The sequence below is a fragment of the Pogona vitticeps genome, chromosome 3, assembly GCF_051106095.1.
Source record: "Pogona vitticeps strain Pit_001003342236 chromosome 3, PviZW2.1, whole genome shotgun sequence".
Classification (NCBI taxonomy): domain Eukaryota; kingdom Metazoa; phylum Chordata; class Lepidosauria; order Squamata; family Agamidae; genus Pogona; species Pogona vitticeps.
This window is the reverse complement of record NC_135785.1, coordinates 25,099,514-25,122,598: the sequence shown is the minus strand read 5'-3', so window position 1 is coordinate 25,122,598 and position 23,085 is coordinate 25,099,514. Positions and strand designations below refer to the sequence as shown.

The following is a 23,085-nucleotide window of genomic DNA, read 5'->3' as shown; positions in this document are numbered from 1 at the left end:
CAGCTGTCTGAGCTTTGATCCCATGATGGACATAGCTGTAGGGCAGCAGATGTCATTAAGAAAAAGCAGAGTACTACAGTCTTCAATGAAGTAGCCCTGTTAGTCTGTGCAAGCATATCTGGACAAAACCAAAATACGGAATTGTAGTGGCACCTTAAAGACTACAGGAAACTCTTTGAGTCAACTATTGCTCACTACACATCAAACAGATCATATGTGGCCTCTCAGCATACCCTTACAAATATTCTGCTTTATTTCCTTTTGGTTTTGTGGTCTTGGGGACCATGGAACTCCTTGCCACAGCATGTGGTGATGGCATATGGCCTAGATGTCTTCAAAGGGGGATTGGACAGATTCCTGGAGGAAAAGTCCACCACAGCTTACACACTATGATGGGGATGTATAATTTCCAGGCTTAAAAGGAAGGCACCTCAAAATGCCAGATGCAGGGGAGGTATCAGGAGACAGGTATCTAGTGGTCTCGTGGGCTCCCAGAGGCATCTGGTGGGGCCACTGTGAGATGCAGGAAGGTGGACTAGATGGGCCCTTGGCCTGATCCAGCAGGGCTCTTATGTTCTTATGTTCTAATCATGGTGCTTTGTACTATCAGTTGCAGAACATTGCATGAGAGTTGCTACCAAATGTTTTTAAAAGAACCTTAAAAAATAAACATTTGAACAGTACGAAAGGTTGTGTTAGAGTACAAGTAATCTTAGAAAAAAATATATGCTGCAACAGGAATGGTGAAACCCTAGGACTGATTTCTTGTAGCCCATGACCTAATTTCAAAAGCTGTCTCCAAGTGGTCAGTTCAAGGTTTTGTAAGAGCAAACTGTCTCTCCTCTGGCAGATGGAGAAGACGGAGGGATAAAAGAGAGAGGGGAGACACGTGGAAGAGGAAGTTAAGAGATGGGTGGGTAGGCTGATCTACTGTGGGCTCTGGCTCTGTCCATTGCTACAGCCCCCTATGCATTACCATTGAAGGAGGACAGCCATGCATTACACACAGAGTATAGCCGTCAACAGGAAAAAGCTTGCTTACTTCTTTCCAAAAAACCTGGGGTTGCTGCCAGAACCAGAATCCTTCATCATGATCTTGTTCTGTACTTTCCCATCTGTAAAATATACTGTGCCTTAATGCCTCTGTGTTGAGCATTTCCCATATATATTTTATTTATTTATTTATTTATTTATTTATTTATTTATTTATTTATTTATTTATTGGACTTATATACCGCCCCATAGCGCTACAAGCACTCTCCGGGCGGTTTACAATTTATTTATTTATTTATTTATTTATTTATTTATTGGATTTATATACCGCCCCATAGCGCTACAAGCACTCTCCGGGCGGTTTACAATTTTTAATTATACAGGCTACACATTGCCCCCCCAGCAAGCTGGGTACTCATTTTACCGACCTCGGAAGGATGGAAGGCTGAGTCAACCTTGAGCCGGCTACCTGGGATTTGAACCCCAGGTCGTGAGCACAGTTTTAGCTGCAGTACAGTGTTTTAACCACTGCGCCACGAGGCTCTTTATTTTCCATTATGTTCCATATAACTTGGTGATGCTGTTTAGAGGTATGAAATAGTGAAGAAATATTTTGATACAAGTTGGAGATGCTGTCTATATTTTATATGGTACAGTGGGGTCTTGACTTAAGAACAGCTCGAGTTAAGAACATTTTGACTTAAGAACCACTCTCATAGGAAAATATTGACTTGACTTACATACTTAGATTTGAGTTAAGAACTGAAAAAAAAAACCAAGTGGGAGGCAGGGAAAGTGCAAAATTTGAACTTTCAGTTAACTGTTGGCCAGTGAAAAGGGTGCCTGTCTGCTTCCTCACTCCTCCCAGCGTTTAGAGAGTGGATTGGGAGACAGTCTTCAGACTGCCTGGTACTGTACTGCCTGGACTGTATTTTCCCTGCCTTCCCTGAACCTTTCTTGACCTAAGAAAAAAAGAAACAAAATATCCCCCTCTAGTGGTCGAAGGCAGAATAGCAGCTTCCCATTAGTTTCTATGGCCGGAAAAGAGCAGATACGGATCAAATGGTTTTCAATGCATTCCTATGGGAAATGCAGATTTGACCTGAGAACTTTTTGACTTGAGAACCGCCTTCCAATACGGATTAAGTTCTCAAGTCAAGACCCCACTGTACAATTTTTCCAGATTATATGTGGCTTCTGTCCACAGGACATATTGGTCAAACCCAATGGAACTGCCCATGATTATCCTATTGTGCATGCTGGGAGTGGGGTTCATAAACATTTTTATTGCTTTAAAATCTTCTATTTTAGGGTAGAAGATGTACACATTTCAAGAAGTGTGTGGGAGCAGCTACAGATGAGGTAGTAAATGAGGCTGAATGAAGTGATGAACAAACAGGGTCCTTGTCTCATAAACATTTAGAACATTGTGTACCGGGTTTGATTTTCATATGATGGTACATTTATCAGCAATACATTGCTTGATGTTTTAAAGTGAATGTGCATGTACTTTCTGTTGGAAATATTAAATATCAGGCAACTGAAAAGTTTTGTTGACAAAATGTGAGTGAAAGAAGCAGGAACAGAATTATGAGCACATTTGCGAACCCTGGAAATATTTGTGAAGTGTCACCAATAACTTGATCAGATTTAGATTAAATATATGCTAAGGTGATTTAAACAATAGTGTATGAGCCAATGCAGAAATGTTTAGCTTCTTCATATTCAAAATATTTAATCCCAGCCAAGATTTTAATGCTTGCTTCTGTCTCCTTTATCCCCATGTTGCTTCTTTCTGTCCCCATGTTTTTCCTTCCTTCCTTCCTTCCTTCCTTCCTTCCTTCCTTCCTTCCTTCCTTCCTTCCTTCCTTCCTTCCTTCCTTCCTTCCTTCCTTCCTTCCTTCCTTCCTTCCTTCCTTCCTTCCTTCCTTCCTTCCTTCCTTCCTTCCTTCCTTCTTGCGTTCATTTGTTTGTTCGTTCCTTCGTTCTTTCTTTCTTTCCTTCCTCTAAATCCTTCCTTAAGGAGAACCAAACCATATATTGGTGGTGTCACAGGGGTACGATCCACATTCAGCTGTACCATGACAACCCCCAGAATGAAGACTAATAGTCTAATGCAGTTTTTTTCCCTCTGGACACTCTCCACGTGGACTGGACTATAATCTACATAATACTTGATCAATATGGGTGTGCTGGCTGAGGACGGTGAGAGATGTGGGCAAACGATTCTGCCTTTATTGGCTGAGGGATTTGGGAAGCTTTAATTTCCTGTCCCTGCTGAAAGAAGCTGCAAAACATGGTGGCAGGGTGTTTAGCTTTCCCCACTCAATTCATTTTCAAAGTGAAGAGTCTAGCTGCCTGTAAAATAATATGCTCCCATCTGGCAGAAGACTACTAAAAATAATTATAATGATAATAAGCCCCTCTCTTTCTCTCTTTGCTATGACAGCAGGAAATGAGTGAAGAAAGCCCCTTCATAAGGTGAATTTTCAGATGTCAAAACATTTTAATTCAGCCATTCCATACAAGAGTGCCTTGCTGACATATTTATCCTCTCTTTGAGAAGTGGCTATTTTAAAATAATAACAAAGAGACACAAGCTAGCAAAATCATATATTCAAGTCTTAAGCAGATATTTTACATCCCTTTCTCTCTATATCTCTCCCCACCTTGGTCCAAAAAATTACTGTCAAAAGCAGCCTCAGTGTTCTGTTTAGGAAATGCAAGATGTTACAAGTCTACCTGGATATTAAGAATTCAGACTTGAAGGGATTTGATGTCAAGCCAGAGCTGTAGGCTTCCCACTGAGTCTTCCTACCTACATATCTACCTACCTACCTGCCTGCCTATCCGTCTGTCCATTCATTCAAATTTTATACCACCCATCTAGCAGACAGCTAACCTGGGTGATGTTCAACAAGAACAAAAATACAATTCATAAAAGGCAAATTCTAATATGCAAAAGCACAAGATTCAACAGTTCCTTCATAATAAAACAACGGATTAGTCAAAGTCATTTAAAAACTTCCCCTTAGTTAGTATTAGGTCTCCAGCTAATATTAGGTTTGAAAGTAGTAAGTCCACTGCAATGAGTCAAATGACGTGAGGGCAGGGAATAAACACTATGTTGAACATTTTATTTCATTGCTGATGGTCACACCTTTGTGGTTCTGTTGTACCTCCCTTCCGAATCCAGTCCCCAGTGGATGAAAGGAAGACAAAAAATGGGCTTGAGGAGAAAAAAAAAGTGAATATGTTTCTATAACAGAACACTTGAAGGTGCTTTTGAAATGTGCATCAAAAGCTACAACAGCTTTCCTAAATCTAGGACTCTTGAGATTAGTTGTATTACAACTACCAGCATATGATTTGCTTGGCCTTAAGGAAAAGTCAAAGTTATTGAATGGGCCATAACTATGTTGGTTGGTAGATGGATGAAGGAAGGTGCAGTTCAACACAACTGTAGGGTGCCTGGTTGTGAAGGGTGCTCTAAGATGTCATAGTAAGTATCTTGGGAAGAGTGTGTAGGGATGGGGTAATATACAATAACTTTGTGTGACACGGGATTTTTAAATAGGAAGGAAACACATGGTTGGATTTACATGGAAATCAGTCTTATTTGTTTCAATGTGCGCAAATGTGTTTATGATTTCAGCCTTAATTTATTTAGTCAGGACACTACACAGAAAAAGTGCTTAATTGAGCAATGACGCAGTCAAGATCTTCCCATTGATCAGATGTGCTGCCAAGTAAAATAAATCCACTTTCCTTTAAAAAGTGCCACAGAATTAATTTTGACTTCTGAAAAACTGATTTGGGTGAAATGTAATGAAAAACCACTTCCCATATAAATGCACATGGAAAACTCTCTGAGGTTAATGAATTTTTTTGGAAAAAAAAGCTGCATAATAGTGAACAGCCACCATTTAAATGCAGTCCAAATTCCCTAATTGCCAGCTGTTTTCATCCTACTGTAGGATTTCAATGGCTTCACATCTTCAGATGGCAGCTCATTTTAAGTGGCATCTGTTTTACCTCCTCATATCTCCATCTGTCCAGCACAGTGAAATGTTTCCAGGGCAAACAAAGTGGTCGAAAAGAAGGACTGATGTAACATGATTTAACTGGGCCACATCTCAAAAAAATGGAAATTAGTCACACAACAAACAATCCTATAAAAGAAAATGAATCTATCATTTTGTGAGAGACTTCAAAAATACATATCAACAGCACAGTTCTTATACTTGCAGTGCTGTGCATGCCTGCATTATCGTAATTAATTCATTTTCAATCTACACTGCCAAACTGGGAACCACATATCTCTATGAGTCAAGTCCTCAGTACAATTATAATTCAGGGATACAGTCTGTAGATTCACAACTTATTGTAAGAAGGCCTTGATTGGGTCAGTGGCAGGATGGAAAACCACTTGTAAGCCTTTCTCCCATCAACCATCTTGAATTCCATGATGGAAGAAAATGGAATAGAAAAGTACTAATTAAATGATGAAAGAAAGCTGGAACACATACGTAATGATTAAATGACAAAAGCAGTACAATATTTCCTTTAAGCAAACTTTCTCTTCAAGTACACTATCAGTTTGTGAGTGGACATTTCCTATAGCTCCAATTTACTAGAGATGGAAAATTGGTACATTACAAAGGTGTATAACTTAGTTTGGAAGGAATCCTAGAAACAATGTTCCAGTCCAACAACATGCCAGTTTTCCCACTGTTTAAATGTGAATTCACAAGGCTACTGTTCCCTCTTAAAAAACAGCATCATGTATCTTTATGACAGGAGATGCCTACAGTTCAGATATAATGAGCTCAGAAGTTGTTGCAGAGTCACTAAGAAGACAACAAACCTTCAACTAAAACCATTCCCTCTAATGTTTTAATGTTTATGATGATGACGATGAAATACTTTGGTAACACAATACAATAACCATGGAATAGTATTAGGAATTATAAGCGTTAAGCCCTGTAGCATTCACCCTTTTGTTAGGTATAAGTCATGTATTATCATGTCTATGCTAATGTGGGTTGAGAGGCGGAGTCGAGAGAGAGGTTAAAAGGCGGAGCCTCAGAGTCAGTGGGAGGCAATCAGAGTGAGAACTAGTCAGAGAGAGAAGGAACAGATACTTTTCTTCGCACTATGAAAGGGTTTTCCCAGGGTGCATTGCGCCTATAGCGCTGCCTCTTTTGTAGCGCAATTGCTGTTTGCGGAATTTCTGTACTACATAACGTTGCATAGAACGGATCCATTTCGCAAACCGAGGTACTAAGTACTGTATTTGGAATTCCAATTGAAGAAACTGTCATTTTTGCTCTGATGAGGTGATGGTCGCGTATAATCGCATGTAATTGCTACCTCCTCAGATTCCCGTGGCAGCTTATGCAATTGGAGCTCTGCATGGCCATCGAAATCAAATGCCATCACACATCATACCATTACAAAAACTGGCAATTCTGAATATTCAAGATTATTTCACCACCAAAATTCACATGGAGATTTTTATTTATTTTTTTTATAGAGAGCGAGAGCGCAGGAGAGAACGAGAACCTGTTTCAGTTCTGCTTTTGACCAAACTTTCCAGACAGGCGTATGTTCTTTTCAAAACTGATTTCTTTTGTAGACATGTAAAATATTTTTATTTGATTTGTGTTATATCTTCCCATTTCTAGAAATTTAAAAAAACAAATTAATGAAATGATCTGAAAATTATAAAAATTTTATAAGCTCTGCTTACCTGGGAGGAAGTTCAACAGAATTTAATTGGGCTTACATCAGAGTAGGCCATATAGGACTATAGTGTCAATGGTTTGCTTTCACAATCCATACCATCTGGACAAGCAATCTGTAGCCCCGTCAGATTCTGACCTTGTAATTATTTGCATGTTTCAGCACCAGAGGAAAAGCTCTCTTACCTGTTGCCTTTTCAGGATTATTACACATGAAACATTGCCAGGCTCCTGCTTCCTCGCTGTAACCAAATAAATCAAAGAACCTCACTTCTTCTAGATGTATGTGTACATGATCCAAGTCCTGGGCATGCAAAAAAAAAAAACCAAACAAAAAGCACACCTTATTTGATTGCTGTGGAACAGATTGCTCACAAAGTTCAAGTCATAGGATTAAGTACTTTCTACTGAAGGGATCTGAATGTTAACATTTATAAGCGGTTGACTCAAGCAATTCTTCTGCATGCAGTTTGTAAATACCCTCACTGCAAAGATGAGAAATGTTACCTTTTTCCAACGACAATACTCAGAATCCAGTAGTCAGTACAGCCACAATGAAATAAATCTCAAGTAAATGTCCCCCCTTAGATTGCTGTTTGTAATACTTTTAGGCTACAACCCTATACACACCTATGAGTAAGTCCTATTGACTTCAATAGAATTTACATGTGAGTAGATATGTACAGGTTCACATGGCATCTTATAGGGATGTAACAGATCAAACCCATAGATTTCCTTGGGAAAGTACAGTGGTGCCTCGCTTAACGATGTTAATTGGTTCCCAAGAAAACATTGCTATGGGAAAACATTGCTAAGTGAAACACCATTTCCCATAGGAATGCATTGAAAACCAGTTAATCCATTCCAATGGGAACGGATTACCGTCCTTAAGCGAAAATCGCCATAGGAAACATTGCTAAGCGAAACAATGTTCCCCCCATTGGAATGCATTGAAGCCTATTCAATGCATTCCAATGGTTTTGCGATGTTCCGTTTTCGCTATTTTTAAAGTGTCTTAAAATGTTCAAAAACTGTTTTAAATGCTTGGAATAGTTAGTGCACCTTGTAAAACCTTTGCAAACTTAATTTGGCTTTGTTCTGACTCTTCGTTAATTTTTGGTGAATTTTCCCCCCCATTGGAATGTATTGAACTGTAGGTTTGACAGCTGTTGTAAGATCGAATCCACGTGACGGAGTGAGCTCCTGTTGCTTGTCCCAGCTCCTGCCAACCTAGCAGTTCAAAAGCATGTAAAAATATGAGTAGATAAATAGGAAACACCATGGTGGGAAGGTAATGGCATTCCGTGTCTAGTCATGATGGCCATGTGACCACGGAAACTATCTATGGACAAGCGCTGGCTCTATGGCTTGGAAACAGGGATGAGTACCATCCGCTATAGTTGGACACGACTGCACAATTTGTCAAGGGGAACCTTTACCTTTAGACCCTTCTCTTAAAGAGCCCCCACAAAGGGTTACAAAACTAAACTACCCTGGTGAATAGTAGGGTACAGTTAGTACGTAGATGCATGGATTGTAATAATAATTGCATGTCATCAATTCAATTCTTGTGGCAGCCCTTTCCAGGGTTATCTAGGTACAGAGTACTCAGAAGGGCTTTACGTTTCCTTTTTCTGCAGGCGCCCTGGGACTGTGCAGCTTACCCAAGGTTTCACAGGCTGGATTTTCTTATGGGAGGCACAGTGAGGAATTGAACTCCCAATTTCTGGCTCCACAGGCAAGAACCTAACTCACTGAGATATTCAGACAGCTGTGTGGATTCTGGAGCACAGTAAATCTTAAACCAGTATCTTTAGAGGGGGTTCAGCCTATGTGCCTGCCAATATCTCCCATAAGCTGGGAATTGTAGGAAAGTCAGTTGCAGCAGAGAAAGAAAATTCCTTATACCAACAGGCCACAGCAGGAACAGGCTGAGACACATACTTTCTGAATGTCTATGAAACTAAGCTGTGCTAAACCTGTATTTTAGCTGTTAAACATTTCCCTTTGAAGAGAACCTCTAATCCGCAGTAAAGAAACAAAGCCTTGCTTGTCTTGTTTTTATATGTGAGATCAGGAAACTGAACACCTTTTCTCCTCACCTGCAAATGGCAAGAGACTTTCTTCTGATCTCAAGAAGACTTTTTATATTCATGAGAACTATTTTTGGGAAATAAAGCAATAGAACGAATTGTACAAAACAATTGTTGTTATGTGCGGTCAAGTCAGAACCAACTTATAGTGACCCTGACAGGGCTTTCAAGCTAAATAAGATATTTAAGGAGTGGTTTTACCAGTTCCACTCCTCCAGTCAGCTTCCATGACTGAGTAAGGAATCGAACCCAGGGCTACTGGATCCTAGTTCATCACTCTATCCACTATACCAGCGGTCCCCGACCTTTTTCGGTCCGCGGACCGGCTGGGGAAGGCGGGGCACCCCCTGCACTCATGTGCCTACGTGAACAAGTGCTTTCTCTCTCTCACATGGACACTCGCACACTCATGCGCTTGTGCAAACGGCGACGTGGTGCTCGCATAGACGTGCTGGAGCGCAGGCACAGGTGCAAATGGGCTGTGCAGGGGTGAGTGCATGCAGGGGGTGGGGCGGGAGGTCTGTCTTGGCGGCCTGGTCCGTGGACCGGGGGTTGGGGACCTCTGTTCTATACCACACTGGATATTATTTTATGGACTTTTAAGAATCTTAAGCATTGTTGTTTCCATCTTTTTGTGTAATTGACTAGCCTTCTGTATTTGCAGTACATTTATTTTCCTTTCCAAAGATAATATACACTATTGTGAATAGCAACATTTTGCATAAATCATTAAGACCTTAAGGGGAAAAAGGCATTGTTTCGAATTTCTCTCCCAAATCAGTGCCCTCTAAGATATCCTGCAATTCATCCAAATAACAAATTGTGAAGATATATGGGAACCTTTTCTACAATAAGATCTGTTGGCTTGCCCAATGAGAAAATGGAAAGGCTGTTCTACCTCCCACAAAGAACATATTCACAGTCCCCAACCCTATAGTCCTGAAGTACACAGTGTGCTTTCCGCACCCCCCCCCCCAGAAGTCACAACACAAATGCTTTCCCAAATAACTGGAAAAAGTTGGTGAGTTTGTTTTACATGTAACATAGCTGACGTTCTTTGATAAATAGTCCATGAAGCAATTGACTGGAAATCTGTGAGGAAACACATACATCTGGAAACATTTTACTGACTTGCAAATTTGAATGACGCTTCACAAATATTTTTTGTGGCGGGTACACACTGGAGAGTACAACACAACATTCTTTGCAAACAAATTGTCCTCCCCTGCCCCAGATCCCACATTTCTTTGACCAATATGACTATATTTTTTTGCCCGTAACAATTATACATTTTAAAACATCTCCCACAGTAGTTATTGGAGTATATTCTCTTTGTACATATACCAGTATTTGCTAATGGTGCAAACTGAAATTACATAGGTGGAAGAAAATAAACGGCAATTTCTTCCACAACAAGGGCATTTTATTGTCAATGTGTGAATGAACATTGTGTCATTTAACAACACATGTGAAATCCCACTGAATTCAAATAGGGATTAATCCCACAGGCATGTAATGTATCACAACCTAAAGGGAAAAAAGATTTCAAAGCTGTCAGAGAGATGCATCACAGAAACTCTTGCTGTGCATGATTCATATATATGGCATAACAATCTCATTTCATATTTCTCTTCCATTCACCCTTCAAGGTATTCAGAGCATATGTTTGTCTCATCTTCCATTTTATCCGCACAACATCTATAAAAAGTTGTTCATTCTTGCTAGCTATGCTGAACCTTTTTCCCCCTCAGCATAAGTGAGACCAAGAAATAATGATTGGTGCAGGGTCACCAGGTAAACCTAATGAGTGGGAAGGGATTTGGCTGCTGGTCTCCCCAGTCCTACTCTAGACCTGTTTGATCTCACCAGGTTCCCCTTTGCTATTTTTAGTCCAGTCGTGTCCAACTCTAGGGGGTGGTGCTCATCCTGTTTTTCAAGCCGTAGAGCTCCATCGCGTGGATTCGATCTTATGACTGCTGGTCTTCTGACCCTGCAGCACAGGCTTCTGTGGTTTAGCCCGCAGTGCCAACAGTAGAACCCTATACCTGCAGAATGAGATCAGTCTTATTTCTAGAAATTATTTGTAAGGACCAAGCTACAATCATGTGGACAATACATGATTGGTTTTCTGAATAACGTATTCTTCCTTCAGCCCTCAAGAATGTGGAGCATATATGATGTGGCCCTCCCGCTGAAAAATTTGGAGACCCCTGCACTAGAGGCATGGTCTTCTCGGCTGTGGCACTGACATTACGGAACCAACTCCCAGAGGACCTTTGTCGGCCCCCTCCTTGTATTCATTTGGCAGGCAGTAAAAAACATTACTTTTCAGGGAGGGCTTTCGTATCAATCCCAGTTGAATGCCTCACCTCCAGTCTTGTCTCACTCTGAAAATTGGTTTGCAACATTAGTTATTAATTTTCTAGACTATGTTTTCATATCTATGTTGTATTTAGAGTCAAACACACCCCCATGTAATTTGTTTTAATTGCCTGTAAACTGCCCAGAATAGTGCTTTGGCACTAATGAGGCATTTTAAATGAATGAATGAATGAATGAATGAATGAATGAATGAATGAATGAATGAATGAAGGAAGGAAGGAAGGAAGGAAGGAAGGAAGGAAGGAAGGAAGGAAGGAAGGAAGGAAGGAGGGAGGGAAGGAAGGAAGGAAAGTATGTTACAAAGCCTGTCCTAGCTACCCTCGTAGCTTCCACTTCCACAGATGAAGTGGAAGGGACTGGCTTATAGCAAACGCTGAAGGAAAGTTAAGCTGCTAGTACAGTTCACCTCAGTGCATGGAATGTGAGAAACCCAGAGTAGCAAAATCTTGGGCCAGCTGTGGTGGAAGTCTTTTTAGTAAGAGAGTACAGAAAGACAATAAAAGAAGAGAAGAATGCACCATTAGCCTCCCCTTTGACAGGCAATACTACTACTTATTCCAATAAACACATCACATAATAAAATAGCAATGTCTTTGTTGGATTAAGACCCTGCTGGACCAAGTGGGTGATTTCACACCAGTTCGTTGAGCAGCAGAAAACAAATGACTTTATAAAAATTATTATAACAATGATAATTGTGCACTGGGGGGCATGCGATGGTGGTGCCCATCTTTACTGAACAGATGACAGGGCACAAAACAAGCCTTTGAGCACAACTAGGTAGACACTCAGACTGATAACGCCCACCACTGCATTCCCACAAGTTCTTGGTACAAAAGCACAATGTAATAAAATACAAGCCCTTGTTTTCTTCCCGAACCACTTGGCCATAATCCCATGCACATTCCAAATGCGCCCGCAAAGGCTGGCCGTCATCCAGGTAGAATGAGCTGTGCCGAAGAACAGATAGACAAGCTGGACAAGGTCTTCCCTACCCCCTGAGTCGTTATGACAAATGTTTAAAAATGCTGTTTCAACCAGCTTGGGAAGGAGGAAAGCTTTGGAAAAAAAATGGAAAAAGAATAATGAGCAAAGAGTGTTTAACCATGTTCAGACTGCTAGGCATTCCGAGTTTCTCTGGCTGATACAAAACATCTGGCTGTCTCTGATGAAATGTAGCAGAGAAGCCTAGTTGACATGGTTTATTATGATAGGATGGGCCAGCTGTAAATTAAAACAAAAACAAAATAGTCAATTTTATTAAATCACCACTTCCAAGGGGAAACTCTTTTCTTTGCTGCTTATCAATTTTCCTTTCCGTGCTCAATATTTTTGTTGCACACCTTTCCCCAGCAATATTTCACGTAAATTAGATCTGCTGCTACAATCTGATGTTCTACTACTGAAGCCTATAGAGTCCATTTGATGAATATCATGCAGCAAGCTTAGCTGGTTAGCTGCTAGCAAACATCACTATATGGATTCAGTAAGGTGTGTCTGTAGCAGCAATCACAGTCTTCCTTAGTTCTACTTCACTATAAGGTGGAGCAGACATTGTTCCTCTAGAAGCTGGAATAGTGCAGTAATAGGAAGGCTTCCTGCTGAGAACATTCATGCTGGCATGTAGACTACACATGTCACTTGATTGTCTCCATATTTTTTTCTATACATAGTCAGCAATTCCAGTGAACTGAAGGCAGAGAAGATACAAAGGACAAGGACAAGATTCATAATCAAAGAACACTGGTTCTTCCCTAAAAAACTTTACTAAATGTGTGGTGCAAATCTAAATTTCCATTGTCCCTCCCCCTTCTAGCTCAAGCCTTAGTTGTTTGCTGTTTAAAATGCAAACCACAGAAGTAAGCATTTGTTTTCTAAGCTTGCAGAATACGGTTGAAAAAAGCAACAGTATTACAAATCATTGTGGTACAATCACAGATTTACCTACTTGGAAGTAAGTCCAAGTGAAAGCAACAGGACTTAAAGTCCAAGTAAGCCTAGCGAGAACAGTTGTTCAGTGCAAGAATGCTTGCACTGCAGTTTTCACATCATCAGGTCAAGTACTATAAATGACGATATCATTGATAACTACATGGACATATGAAAAAATCTAGAATCCAAGTTACAATAGTGACATGTCTGTTAATGTGATGGTATGCTATTCTTAGGTATCCTGGGCAAGCCTGGGGCGTGGGGGAGCCCAATGTGTCAAGAACACACAACATGTGTAGGTACTGGATCTTCTACCTGCTTGTGGATTGAATCCCGGTAGATGGTCGTTCAGTGTTCAAAATGAGTCTAGCTGGTCAATATGGGGCTAGGGGAAAATGAAACAGAACAGGCAGGGAGATGTTCACACCCACATTTGCTCACTGAATTAGACACTGCAGCTCCTGATCTAAGAGACAATTAATGCAAATAATGAAGGAAGTGCTCCAGAATTGAAACAGTCAGATTTGCATTTTCTGTTGACTATATAACATAGACACCAATGTGACTCATCCCAGAGTTTACTCCTCAATCTGAATTTTTCCCTCCACAACTGGGGCTTCTATTATGGCACCACGGTAGTGCTGCCATATATTTTTCAAAAGCACCGTAAACAGGATTCTGCAAGAAAAAATGGGAGGGGGCAAACAAAAAATTTGAACTATGAAAATGGACTTAAGATCAGCATGAAATTTGGCATGGATGTACCAGAAAGCCTGCTCCTGCTATGTGCCAGATTTAGGGATGTTTGGGCGAAGAGTTTTTGAATTGTGACTTTTTAGAAAATAACAGTGTTTTTTACCCCCATGCAGAACCAAGCAACCACTTCCTCAGCTAATAAAAAGGAAATGAAAAATGTATATAGGAGAAAATTTGTATACCTGTGGAGAAAAATCTGTTTTAACTTCTTTTTCTTTATCCACACAAATTGGGTCAATCCTGGCTCTAATTCAGACCCTTTAATTAATGCTTTTTAGCCCCTAAAATTGCTTTGAAATTGCTTCCTTTTTAAACACCTTTTGAGAATTCCAAAGGTCCAATCAGAATGTGTCTCCAGTCTGCCCACAGGGCAGTTGTCTGTCACTTTTTAACCCTGCCATGGCTTTCTGCGGGAAAGAAAGCATTTAACTCTTTCCTGGCCACACATTCTTAGCTCTTGTCTGTGGAAATATTTTTAAAGCTATTTTTTTTTAAAATAGATAATAACACACAGCAGCTCACTCATTTAAGCTGTGCAATTACCATTTTTCCCCTTTATGGCTTTGAATGAGCTCAAAGCATGTTTTACCCAGTTTACTCATGAGTAAGTTTACGCATAGGTTTATGGATCCACATGATTTCATATAATTTCTAGATGTTATCTTCCCTAAATCAAAGTCGGATCATACATCCCATTTGCACCCACAGATCACACCACAAAAATCATGGGTCCCCAAGCGCATGGCTTTGTAGTGGTGCAAAACCATGGATATGGTCCTCGTGGTCCTCGTGGATCCACACAGGTCCTCGTGGATCCACACGACTTTGATGTACGATCATCCACAAACCACCATCCAGACATAGGCCCCATTTGTGCCCGTAGATTACAAAACAGAAATCATGGGTCCCTGAGTGCATGGCTTTGAAGTGTTGCAAAAACACCGATCCAAGACATGGACAATAAGCATGGGCAATAACAATAATAACAGTAACAACCTTAGAACTGCAGATCTGGAAGGGACCCTATGGACCATCAAGTCCAGTCCTTGACAAGGAGGCACTTTTAGGAATTGAACTCCCAATCTCTGGTGCCTAAACCACTCAGCAATATTTTGCATCCACATGATTTTTACATATGTTCACCATCACACCACTATCCAAGCATAGGGCCCATCTGTAACTACAGACTACACGACAGAAATCATGGTTCCCCCAGTGCACGATTCTGCAGTGGTACAAAACATGGATCTGATGCATGGATCCTCATGGATCCACATGATTTTTAACTAGGATGATCCCCAAACAGCTGTCTAGCCATAGGCTCCATAGACTAAAACACAGAAATCATGACTCCAGACACATTCTGATTGGTCAGAATGCTGTGCAAAAAGTTCAGTCATTTACAACGTTCACAGTTCTACTATATGTGCATGGTACAATCGACTCAGGTTACTCAGGTTTGCACAAGTGATTGTTCGGGCTTGATTTGATTGAGCACCCACTTTTCTGCTTTTCCTGCTGTCTTTTGTATCTCTACCAACACCATATTTCAAATGACTTGATTTCCCCCCATCTTTCTTCACTATCTTTCTTTCACATAGTACAAATGATTTTGACCTTGTTTTCCAGTGACATTCTTGGCTAACTCCAACCAGTTCCTTTTTTAAAAAAAAATTCAAAAAGCTAAAGGATATATTTTGAAAAACATGCACCTAACGTACGTAGAGGCTTTGGTCCAACACAGCTTTTCTTCCTCAGCTTACCTAAGTCAAAGAAAAGGATATGAAATTGGAACATAGCTTTCCAGTCTGCATTTGGTGGAGAGGCCATGGCTACATTAGTTCAACCAAGAAGGGACCATTAGAGATGAGCATGAACCTTGGTTTGGAGGTTCGTGCCACTTCGTTGGCGTTGCACCTCAGGTGCCATGCATTCTCTCCCCCTGCCAGCTCCCCACTCATGCCAACAAAATGGCATGACTTTCCAAACTGAGCTTTGTGCCCATCTCTAGTGTGTATGTTTCTCCACTGTATGTCTTATACCTACTCACACCTTTGCTTCACCATTTCATTAAGTCCCAAACAGCCCTTCAAATTATTTTGGCACAGAGGGTCTGTAGCCACATCCAAGTAGTTCTCGTTTATGTCTTCTCCCAGTACCCATAGTACAGAGCATATGCCCATGTTCTGGAATCCTCTACCACTGAGTAATTCTATATGAGAAAAATTTCTGATTGTGTTTGTGGGTAGCATAAGTATATTTAAGCTCCCATTTTAAAAAGCTGGAAATTCAGTTCTTTGGAAAAACCTTTGGTTTATGAATGAGGGATATTGTGCTTCTGTACCCACGATTCAAAAAGCCAGGAAATGACCCAATATTGCTGCACAATATCATGCCTGTGTAGGGCAGCAGGAAGAAGGATGCCAAATTTTACACAGAAAAGGGCAGCCTGAATGTTGATAACATCAATGACAGCAGTCAATGTTGTCTACAGGATGCCTTCTTCTGCTCACTACCATTCACACTTGTTGAAAAACAGCCCTACAATTGCTTTGTGTTTAGGTAAGAAGTGATGAACTGATGAAAAAAGGAGTCAGTTGAGACACTCTACAGGCTAATTGTCAAGGCATTGAGCAGGAGTCCCCCAGCACTACTACCATTCATAAAGTGACACCATACAAAGGAAAATCCCAGATGTTGACTCCTGTTTGAAAAGGAAGCTTCCCAGCAACCACCAAAGCTTCCTTGCAATCATTGAGGTAGCTTCCTTTTAAAACAGGAAGTTAATCTTACTCAAGGCTTAAAGGCTTTGTGCTGGGTCTTCTCTCCAAATGATCACAGTTTAGGTTTCTGTAAAGTCTAGGTCCTATAAGTGGTACTTGCAGAAAGGACAACTATAGGATTAGTAGTTAAAAAAATCCAAAATGCTCATCTCTAATTCCCAATATGGTATAGTGAACAGAGTGATGGAGTAAAACTCAGAGACTTGGGTCCAAATCCCTGCTCAGCCCTTTGGGGTGGGGGTGAAACTTATATAAAACCACTCTTTAAATATGTCACTAAAGATGTTACAAAAGCCTTGTTAAGGTTTTTGTAACTTGGCAGCACATATCTTTCTCAAACACACACACACACACACGGAGTGTGTAATTTGAGCCTCTAGTAAACAAATCCCTAAAGACCCTAGAATATCACTTCTGCCAAAGATAGTCAAAGAAGTGTCAGGGAATCAGAAATACTGAAATAGAGGCTGCATGTCTTCTACTGTTTTGAAAGCCAGAAGGGTGGTTTTTTCCCATAGAACAGAACCAATTTTTAAAAGAGAAAGTTCAATATTATGTAGGACACGCAACAATGGGTTCAAGTTACAGGAAGCTAGATTTTGGCTGATTATCAGGAAAAACGTCCTAACTGTTAGAGCAGCAAGACAGTGGAACCAATTATCTTGAGAGGTGCTTCAACACTTCACCCATCCAAGAGAAACTTAGACAACCCCCTGGCAGATGTGTTGCACAAATTGTAGGGACTAGGACATTTTTCTTATGAGACGAAGGTTACTTGCAAAAGCATCGTGCCATCTCAAGAAATGGTTTTGCACTGTGTTTCAGTGTTAGTAGGGAAGGTAAAAATCCCACCATTCGCCTTGGGAAAGAGTAGCTTGATTCTTTCTTGGCCTGCAAGTTTAATGGATCTTTTCCACATCCTCCTCCAGTCAAAATGTCAGTGAACCTTTTAGAAAGAATCTCTCTTTGCTTGGTTTTAATTATGCAACATTATGCTAAGCTTGTGTGTGCGCACGTGTATTTTGTCTTGGAAAAGAAAAGAAAATTGCAGGCAGTCAAGACTAACCTCAAATATGTTTTTATTTTAAAGGAATTCCACGCTGCTTATTCCCATGAACCCCAATTAAAGATTAATAGCTCTGACCAGAAATCGTTAGCTCAGCTTTGAAACAGTATTCCTTACAATCTTTGAAAATGTAATTGCTTTGAAACAGTAATCTTTTTGGAGGGCAAAGGCTGACAGAACAGAGCATGCGCAAACCATTACCCTACTGGAGTCCATGCCATAGCCCACAGCTATGTGAATTTGCAAAAGGCAGCTAAACAATTCATCATGACAGCTCCCTCTTAGTCTGCTGTTTGAAACTATTTTCTCTCCTCTTCAATAAAGAACAAAGACCACATAACATTTGCATTTTCCATTCACATATCAATAGCATGTGTCAGGGATTTGGGGCAAAAACCAATGGCATTTCAAAGTGCCACACAGCATAACGATAATAGAAGCACTGTAGAAGAATAGGTTCCAGAACTGTTCCTAGACATATTGCTACCTAAGGCAAAAATCAAGAGGACACTCCCCCATCATTTTATAAACTGAAGTCAGTCAGATTGGCAACTGAATTTTGCTTTGACACTGGTGATGTGACAGCATGCCTTGACACTTATGGACAGCAACTAATTTAGGAGGTGCAGGGCAACCTCTCTTCAAAGCAAAGGGAATGGCCAAGGACCTCAAGACAGCATGCACCACCTGACTCAGCTTACTTCTCATATAGGGCTAGGTTTGCTAAATCTTAGCTCTGTACCACTATCCTATGCAAATTATGGTGGTTAAACCTACAGGTGGGTATGACCATGATATCTAATTGAAAACTTTATCCTTGGGAGCAATATACCTCTGGAAAAAAGTGATGGGGATTAGTAACAGAAAAGCAACATTACACCAGTACTTGGAAAAGTTAACTTTTTTTTGGACTACACATCAAAGAATCCCTCAGCTAGCATAGCTGGAAATAGGACATAGGACTAGATGGCTCCTGGTCTGTCTCAGCAGAGTATTCTCAACAGAGCATGAGAAATGGCTGGAGGAACTTAGGCGGAGGGAGATTTAAAGCACAGTGCAGATAAAAGTGTTAAAAAGTGCAGTTGCATATATGTATGCTTCCCTAGGTATTCCTAACCATATAAAGCTGGAATATCAGGGGAAAGGCTATAGGCTAATATACTTCTGCAATTCTTCATATTTAGGGGATAGCAATTTATAAGGTTATTCTACAGTTAAGAAAAATATTTTTGGATCTAAGCTCACCTAATCCTCGAGCTGGCATGATCAGTGGCTTTTTTGGATGAACTCCCAGAATGCCCTAACCAACATAAGGATACTGAACGCTGAAGTCCAAAAAAAAAAATATTAAAAAAAATTGAATTTACTGAGCCCAAAACTCTTTCTATAGTCTGGCCTGACATCCCTAATATTTAAAATTCAGTTAACAAAACTGGCCTCCTTGAGTCAATCAGGAATGTGGTGTGAATGAAGGGATTGGAAAAGCGGCAAACCAACAAATGCTCTGTGCTCTAGCCATGGCCTTCCAATTTTGTTTGCTGCCTGACATGGGAATAGGACACTCTCCCTTGTAAACACCAGGTGTAGGGGGGTCTCATTCCAACTGGAAGGACATGGAACAAAAGGTTAAAGTCTACCATGCCAGTAATTAAGGTTTTAAAAAAAACCAGAATTGTTCATGGCAAGCCAGACAACAAAGTCAATATCATGTGTAGTGTGGCCTTTAGTTTTCTACACAAATAATATTTAAAAAAAAATATTGGCATGTTCAATCATGCATATTTGTCCAGCAACTTAAAGCAGTAAAAGTTTTATTTCACTACTCATCTGCTCTTGTAAAATAGTATAAACACCAAGAGAACAGCTAACAATGAAGTTAAGTAATTTACGTTAATGGACATGCTGTGCATGTGGTGTTTTCCAACCCAGCTGACTGCATTTGCTTCCTCCTCCATTCTTTCCTTCTCACACAAAACTCATATGTTGCAAAATATAGTAGATTTGGTCATACAACACACTAGCTGAAATTCTATTGCACAGTTACGCAAATGGTACAACCTTTGGAAGTGAATTGCCATAAATTTAAAAATCTCTATAGTCATTAAGGATAATTATTGCATACTGAGTTGCTCAACTTGGTGTTCAACAGGTAATTTCTACAGAGATTTCTTAACTTATAGCAATTCACAGATAAAAGTTACACCGTTTGTGTAACTACAACACGATTTCAGCCCATGACATTTCCTACCCTATTACTGGGTGCAGCAAACCTGTGAATTGTGCATCAGATGATGCTCCGTTAAAGCAAATGAAGATTTACAATTATATATTAATGTGAGCTTTTATGAACTAGTCCAATTCTTCAGACATATGGCGTAAAATACAGAGTTCACAAGTCAAACTTTTAGGCCAGCTTTGAGAGTTGGTGTGTTTCTTCTGAATTTGCAACTCTTGCAGCATTGTGTATTTGAGACATCAGACATGTAAACAAAATTGTTCTACCTCCCAGTTATTCAATTAAAAAACAAAAGGAAGCTAATCCATCAGATGCAAATTGAGGCAAGCTTGTGGAAGAATGAATCTGTTCCTCTCAAGAGTATATTACTTCTAGTTAGAGTCAGCATCTTATCTAGTAAGGCCCTGAGAGGAACATTCTTTGAAGAGAGTTTTTTTAACAGCACAATATTAAACATGTTTACTGATAAATAAGTCCTGTTGTGTTAAATCTTTCTCTTGGGTATGTGTTGCAACCTTAGAATTCTTTAGAAAAGGGAAGCTTCTAGCTAACCAGGAAGAATTCAAATGTTTTATAAAAATAACACCTCTGGTGTTATGGTACGAATGTGGGAATAGAAACATGTGCAGCCTCAAGTTTTGTGTGTTACTGAATGTTATTAGACTTTTTGAGATATGCCACTTCCCAGATATCCATCCCTCTTTTCTACAGAATTAGCATCCAGGGAAAACCATGACCCATTGATTCTCTCCATTCCCCTATTTTTGTTATATCTATGTTATCCTTAATAACCAAGCAATCTAGTTTCCCTCATTTTCTTGGCTTCGTTCGTAACATTAGCAAATACGCAACATCTCCAAAAGATCAAATTCCAGCAACATTTTTGGAACACTCCTGATGTGACTCTGATATGGAGGTTCTGTGGTGTTAGCATGGGTTTTTCATATCCTGTGGGCCAAACCATAAATCACAGATTATTTGTAAACAGAAGAGGGGATTCTTGTAGTGATGAAATAAGACTGACTGCCACAACAGGAGAATTTTTACACCTGTAGTAGTTTGCAGATTAGCTTGCTTTGCTTTATGATCCTCCTGGTAGCACCAAAACTTTGAAAAATTTGATTGTTCAGTCATGAAGGTGACCTAGAACAGTACAGGTAACAGCTTCTAAAAGCAGGTAACAGCTTCTAATATCTATAATATATAGTTTGGCCCCAGAGTACAGATCACATCAATGCAAAACACTCATAAGGAAGAAAAGTTTACCTTCTGATGTGGAAATGTAGATTGAATCATTGCCGTTTCAAAGGTGTGAGTTCCCTTCAGCTGGGTTTTCTCCCACAAGGTTTTCAGGGCTTGCACAGAATTATTTTGCATGGACAAAGGTTCTGGGAACAAGCTCTGTTGGACAATTTTGAAAAAGGAAGCTTAATGTAACAGTGTTTTTCACCGAAGATAATTCATATACAATAGCAATTACTACACAATTGCCAGTTACATGTCCTTCCACTTAAATGATACTTATGAACATGATTGATTCAGAGATCACACCACAGTAGTGACTGAATCAGAGTGAAAATGGTAGGAAAGAGAGAGCGTGTTTAAGCTATGGTTTCGGACCTGGGGCTACATCCAAAGTTAGAGGGTGTCCACACAGGCATATGTTCCACTCTTTGGTGTGCTGGTGAGGCAGGTTGATTCACTCTTTCTTCCCATGTCCACATATGGTAATCACTGGAGCAGACCACTATCTCCCAACCCATACCGAGCCACCTTTCTATTTCAGACCAGGTTGGAGGGCTCCAGTTTAGTCCATTCTTAGCATGTGTGTTTATTTGGAATGGACAAAACTAGAGCCTTGCAGCTATCAAAGCTTCCTTCCAGAGTAAATTTCCAGTACAGTGGTGCCTCGCTTAACGGGCGCTCTGTTTAGCGATGACTTTTCGGAGCATTTTGCGCTTCATTTAGCAATGGTCCCTATGGGCGATTTTCGCTTAGCGATGGTTGGGACCATGCTTCGCATAGCGATTAAATTTTGGGTCCCCTGTTTCACTTAATGATGGTTTAAACAGCCTCATGTTTGCTGTTTTTTAAATGTTTTTCTGTTATTTATAAAGTTAAAGTTTACAGTTTAAAATGTTTGAAATCATAAAGTGCACTTAATAAACCCTTTGTTAACCAAATTTGATTTGGTTCTGACTCTTTTTTAATTTGTTGTATTTTTCCCCCATTGAAATGCACTGAATAGGTTTCAATGTATTTCAATTGGGGAACCGCGTTTCGCTTAGCGATGTTTCCTATGGAGATTTTTGCTTAAGGATGGCAATTCGTTCCTATTGGAACGGATTATCCGGTTTTCAATGCATTTCAATGGGAAACCGTGTTTCGCTTAGCGATGAAATCGCTTAGCAGTGATTTTTTCGGAATGAATTAACATCGCTAAGCGAGGCACTAATGTACCTTGAAGTGGCTTATGAGCTGCTTCAGGATACTGGCAAATTGAACACTTTCCCTGCTTGTCCACAGAGATGCAGGGGAAGTGAAATTATTTTTATTAGGTCCGTTGATCATTGCTGATGTATTAATTCACTTAAATTAAATTTTAAATCTTATTTTTCTTTGTTTTTCTGTGTAATGCTCATTGAGACAACAGAGTACAATTGGCAGTACACAGAAAGGCAAAAAAGAATGGTTTCTTTTAGTTTAATCTAAGTGAATCGGTAAAAAATAGTTTAACTTCCACTGCAGATGAGCAGTGAAAGCCACTTCTGAGTATTCTCTACTTAGAAAACCCTGAAAAGAGTAATCAAGTCAGAATGGACCTGAAGGCATTGATGACTACTGATTAGGTATCCTTCAGTCCGAGAGACTATAATAATGTGCTCTGAATAGAGAGAACTTAGAACAGCGTCTAGTGTGGCTGAGAAGGCCAATTCAAGAGTGACAATCCCTTCCACACTGAAGACAAATACAATCTGCCCCCTGTCCAGCTCCCTGATTTTACTGGTTTCAGGACTGCCTCTTTGCCTTGGTCTGCTGGACAAGGGTCTCTTCAAATTGGGAGAGGCCATGATGCACCGCCTGCCTCCAGGCTGAACGC

The 23,085-nt window shown here is 40.2% G+C and overlaps 1 protein-coding gene across 5 annotated transcripts in view; it reads right to left on the bottom strand.

The window, feature by feature from the left end:
- The window catches only part of VEPH1 (ventricular zone expressed PH domain containing 1), a 165,799-nt gene that overhangs the window by 12,351 nt on the left and 130,363 nt on the right, over positions 1 to 23,085 (bottom strand). For 4 of the 5 annotated variants that reach the window (XM_078389058.1, XM_020791818.3, XM_072996114.2 and 1 more), the window contains 2 exons: positions 21,252 to 21,386; positions 6,924 to 7,041 (listed from right to left, as the gene is read on the bottom strand). In XM_078389058.1, coding sequence (XP_078245184.1) covers positions 6,924 to 7,041; positions 21,252 to 21,386 — 253 coding nt within the window. Of the gene's footprint in view, positions 1 to 2,854; positions 6,677 to 6,923; positions 7,042 to 21,251; positions 21,387 to 23,085 lie in introns of those variants that run through there. The other variant, XM_072996116.2, reaches the window with a different exon arrangement.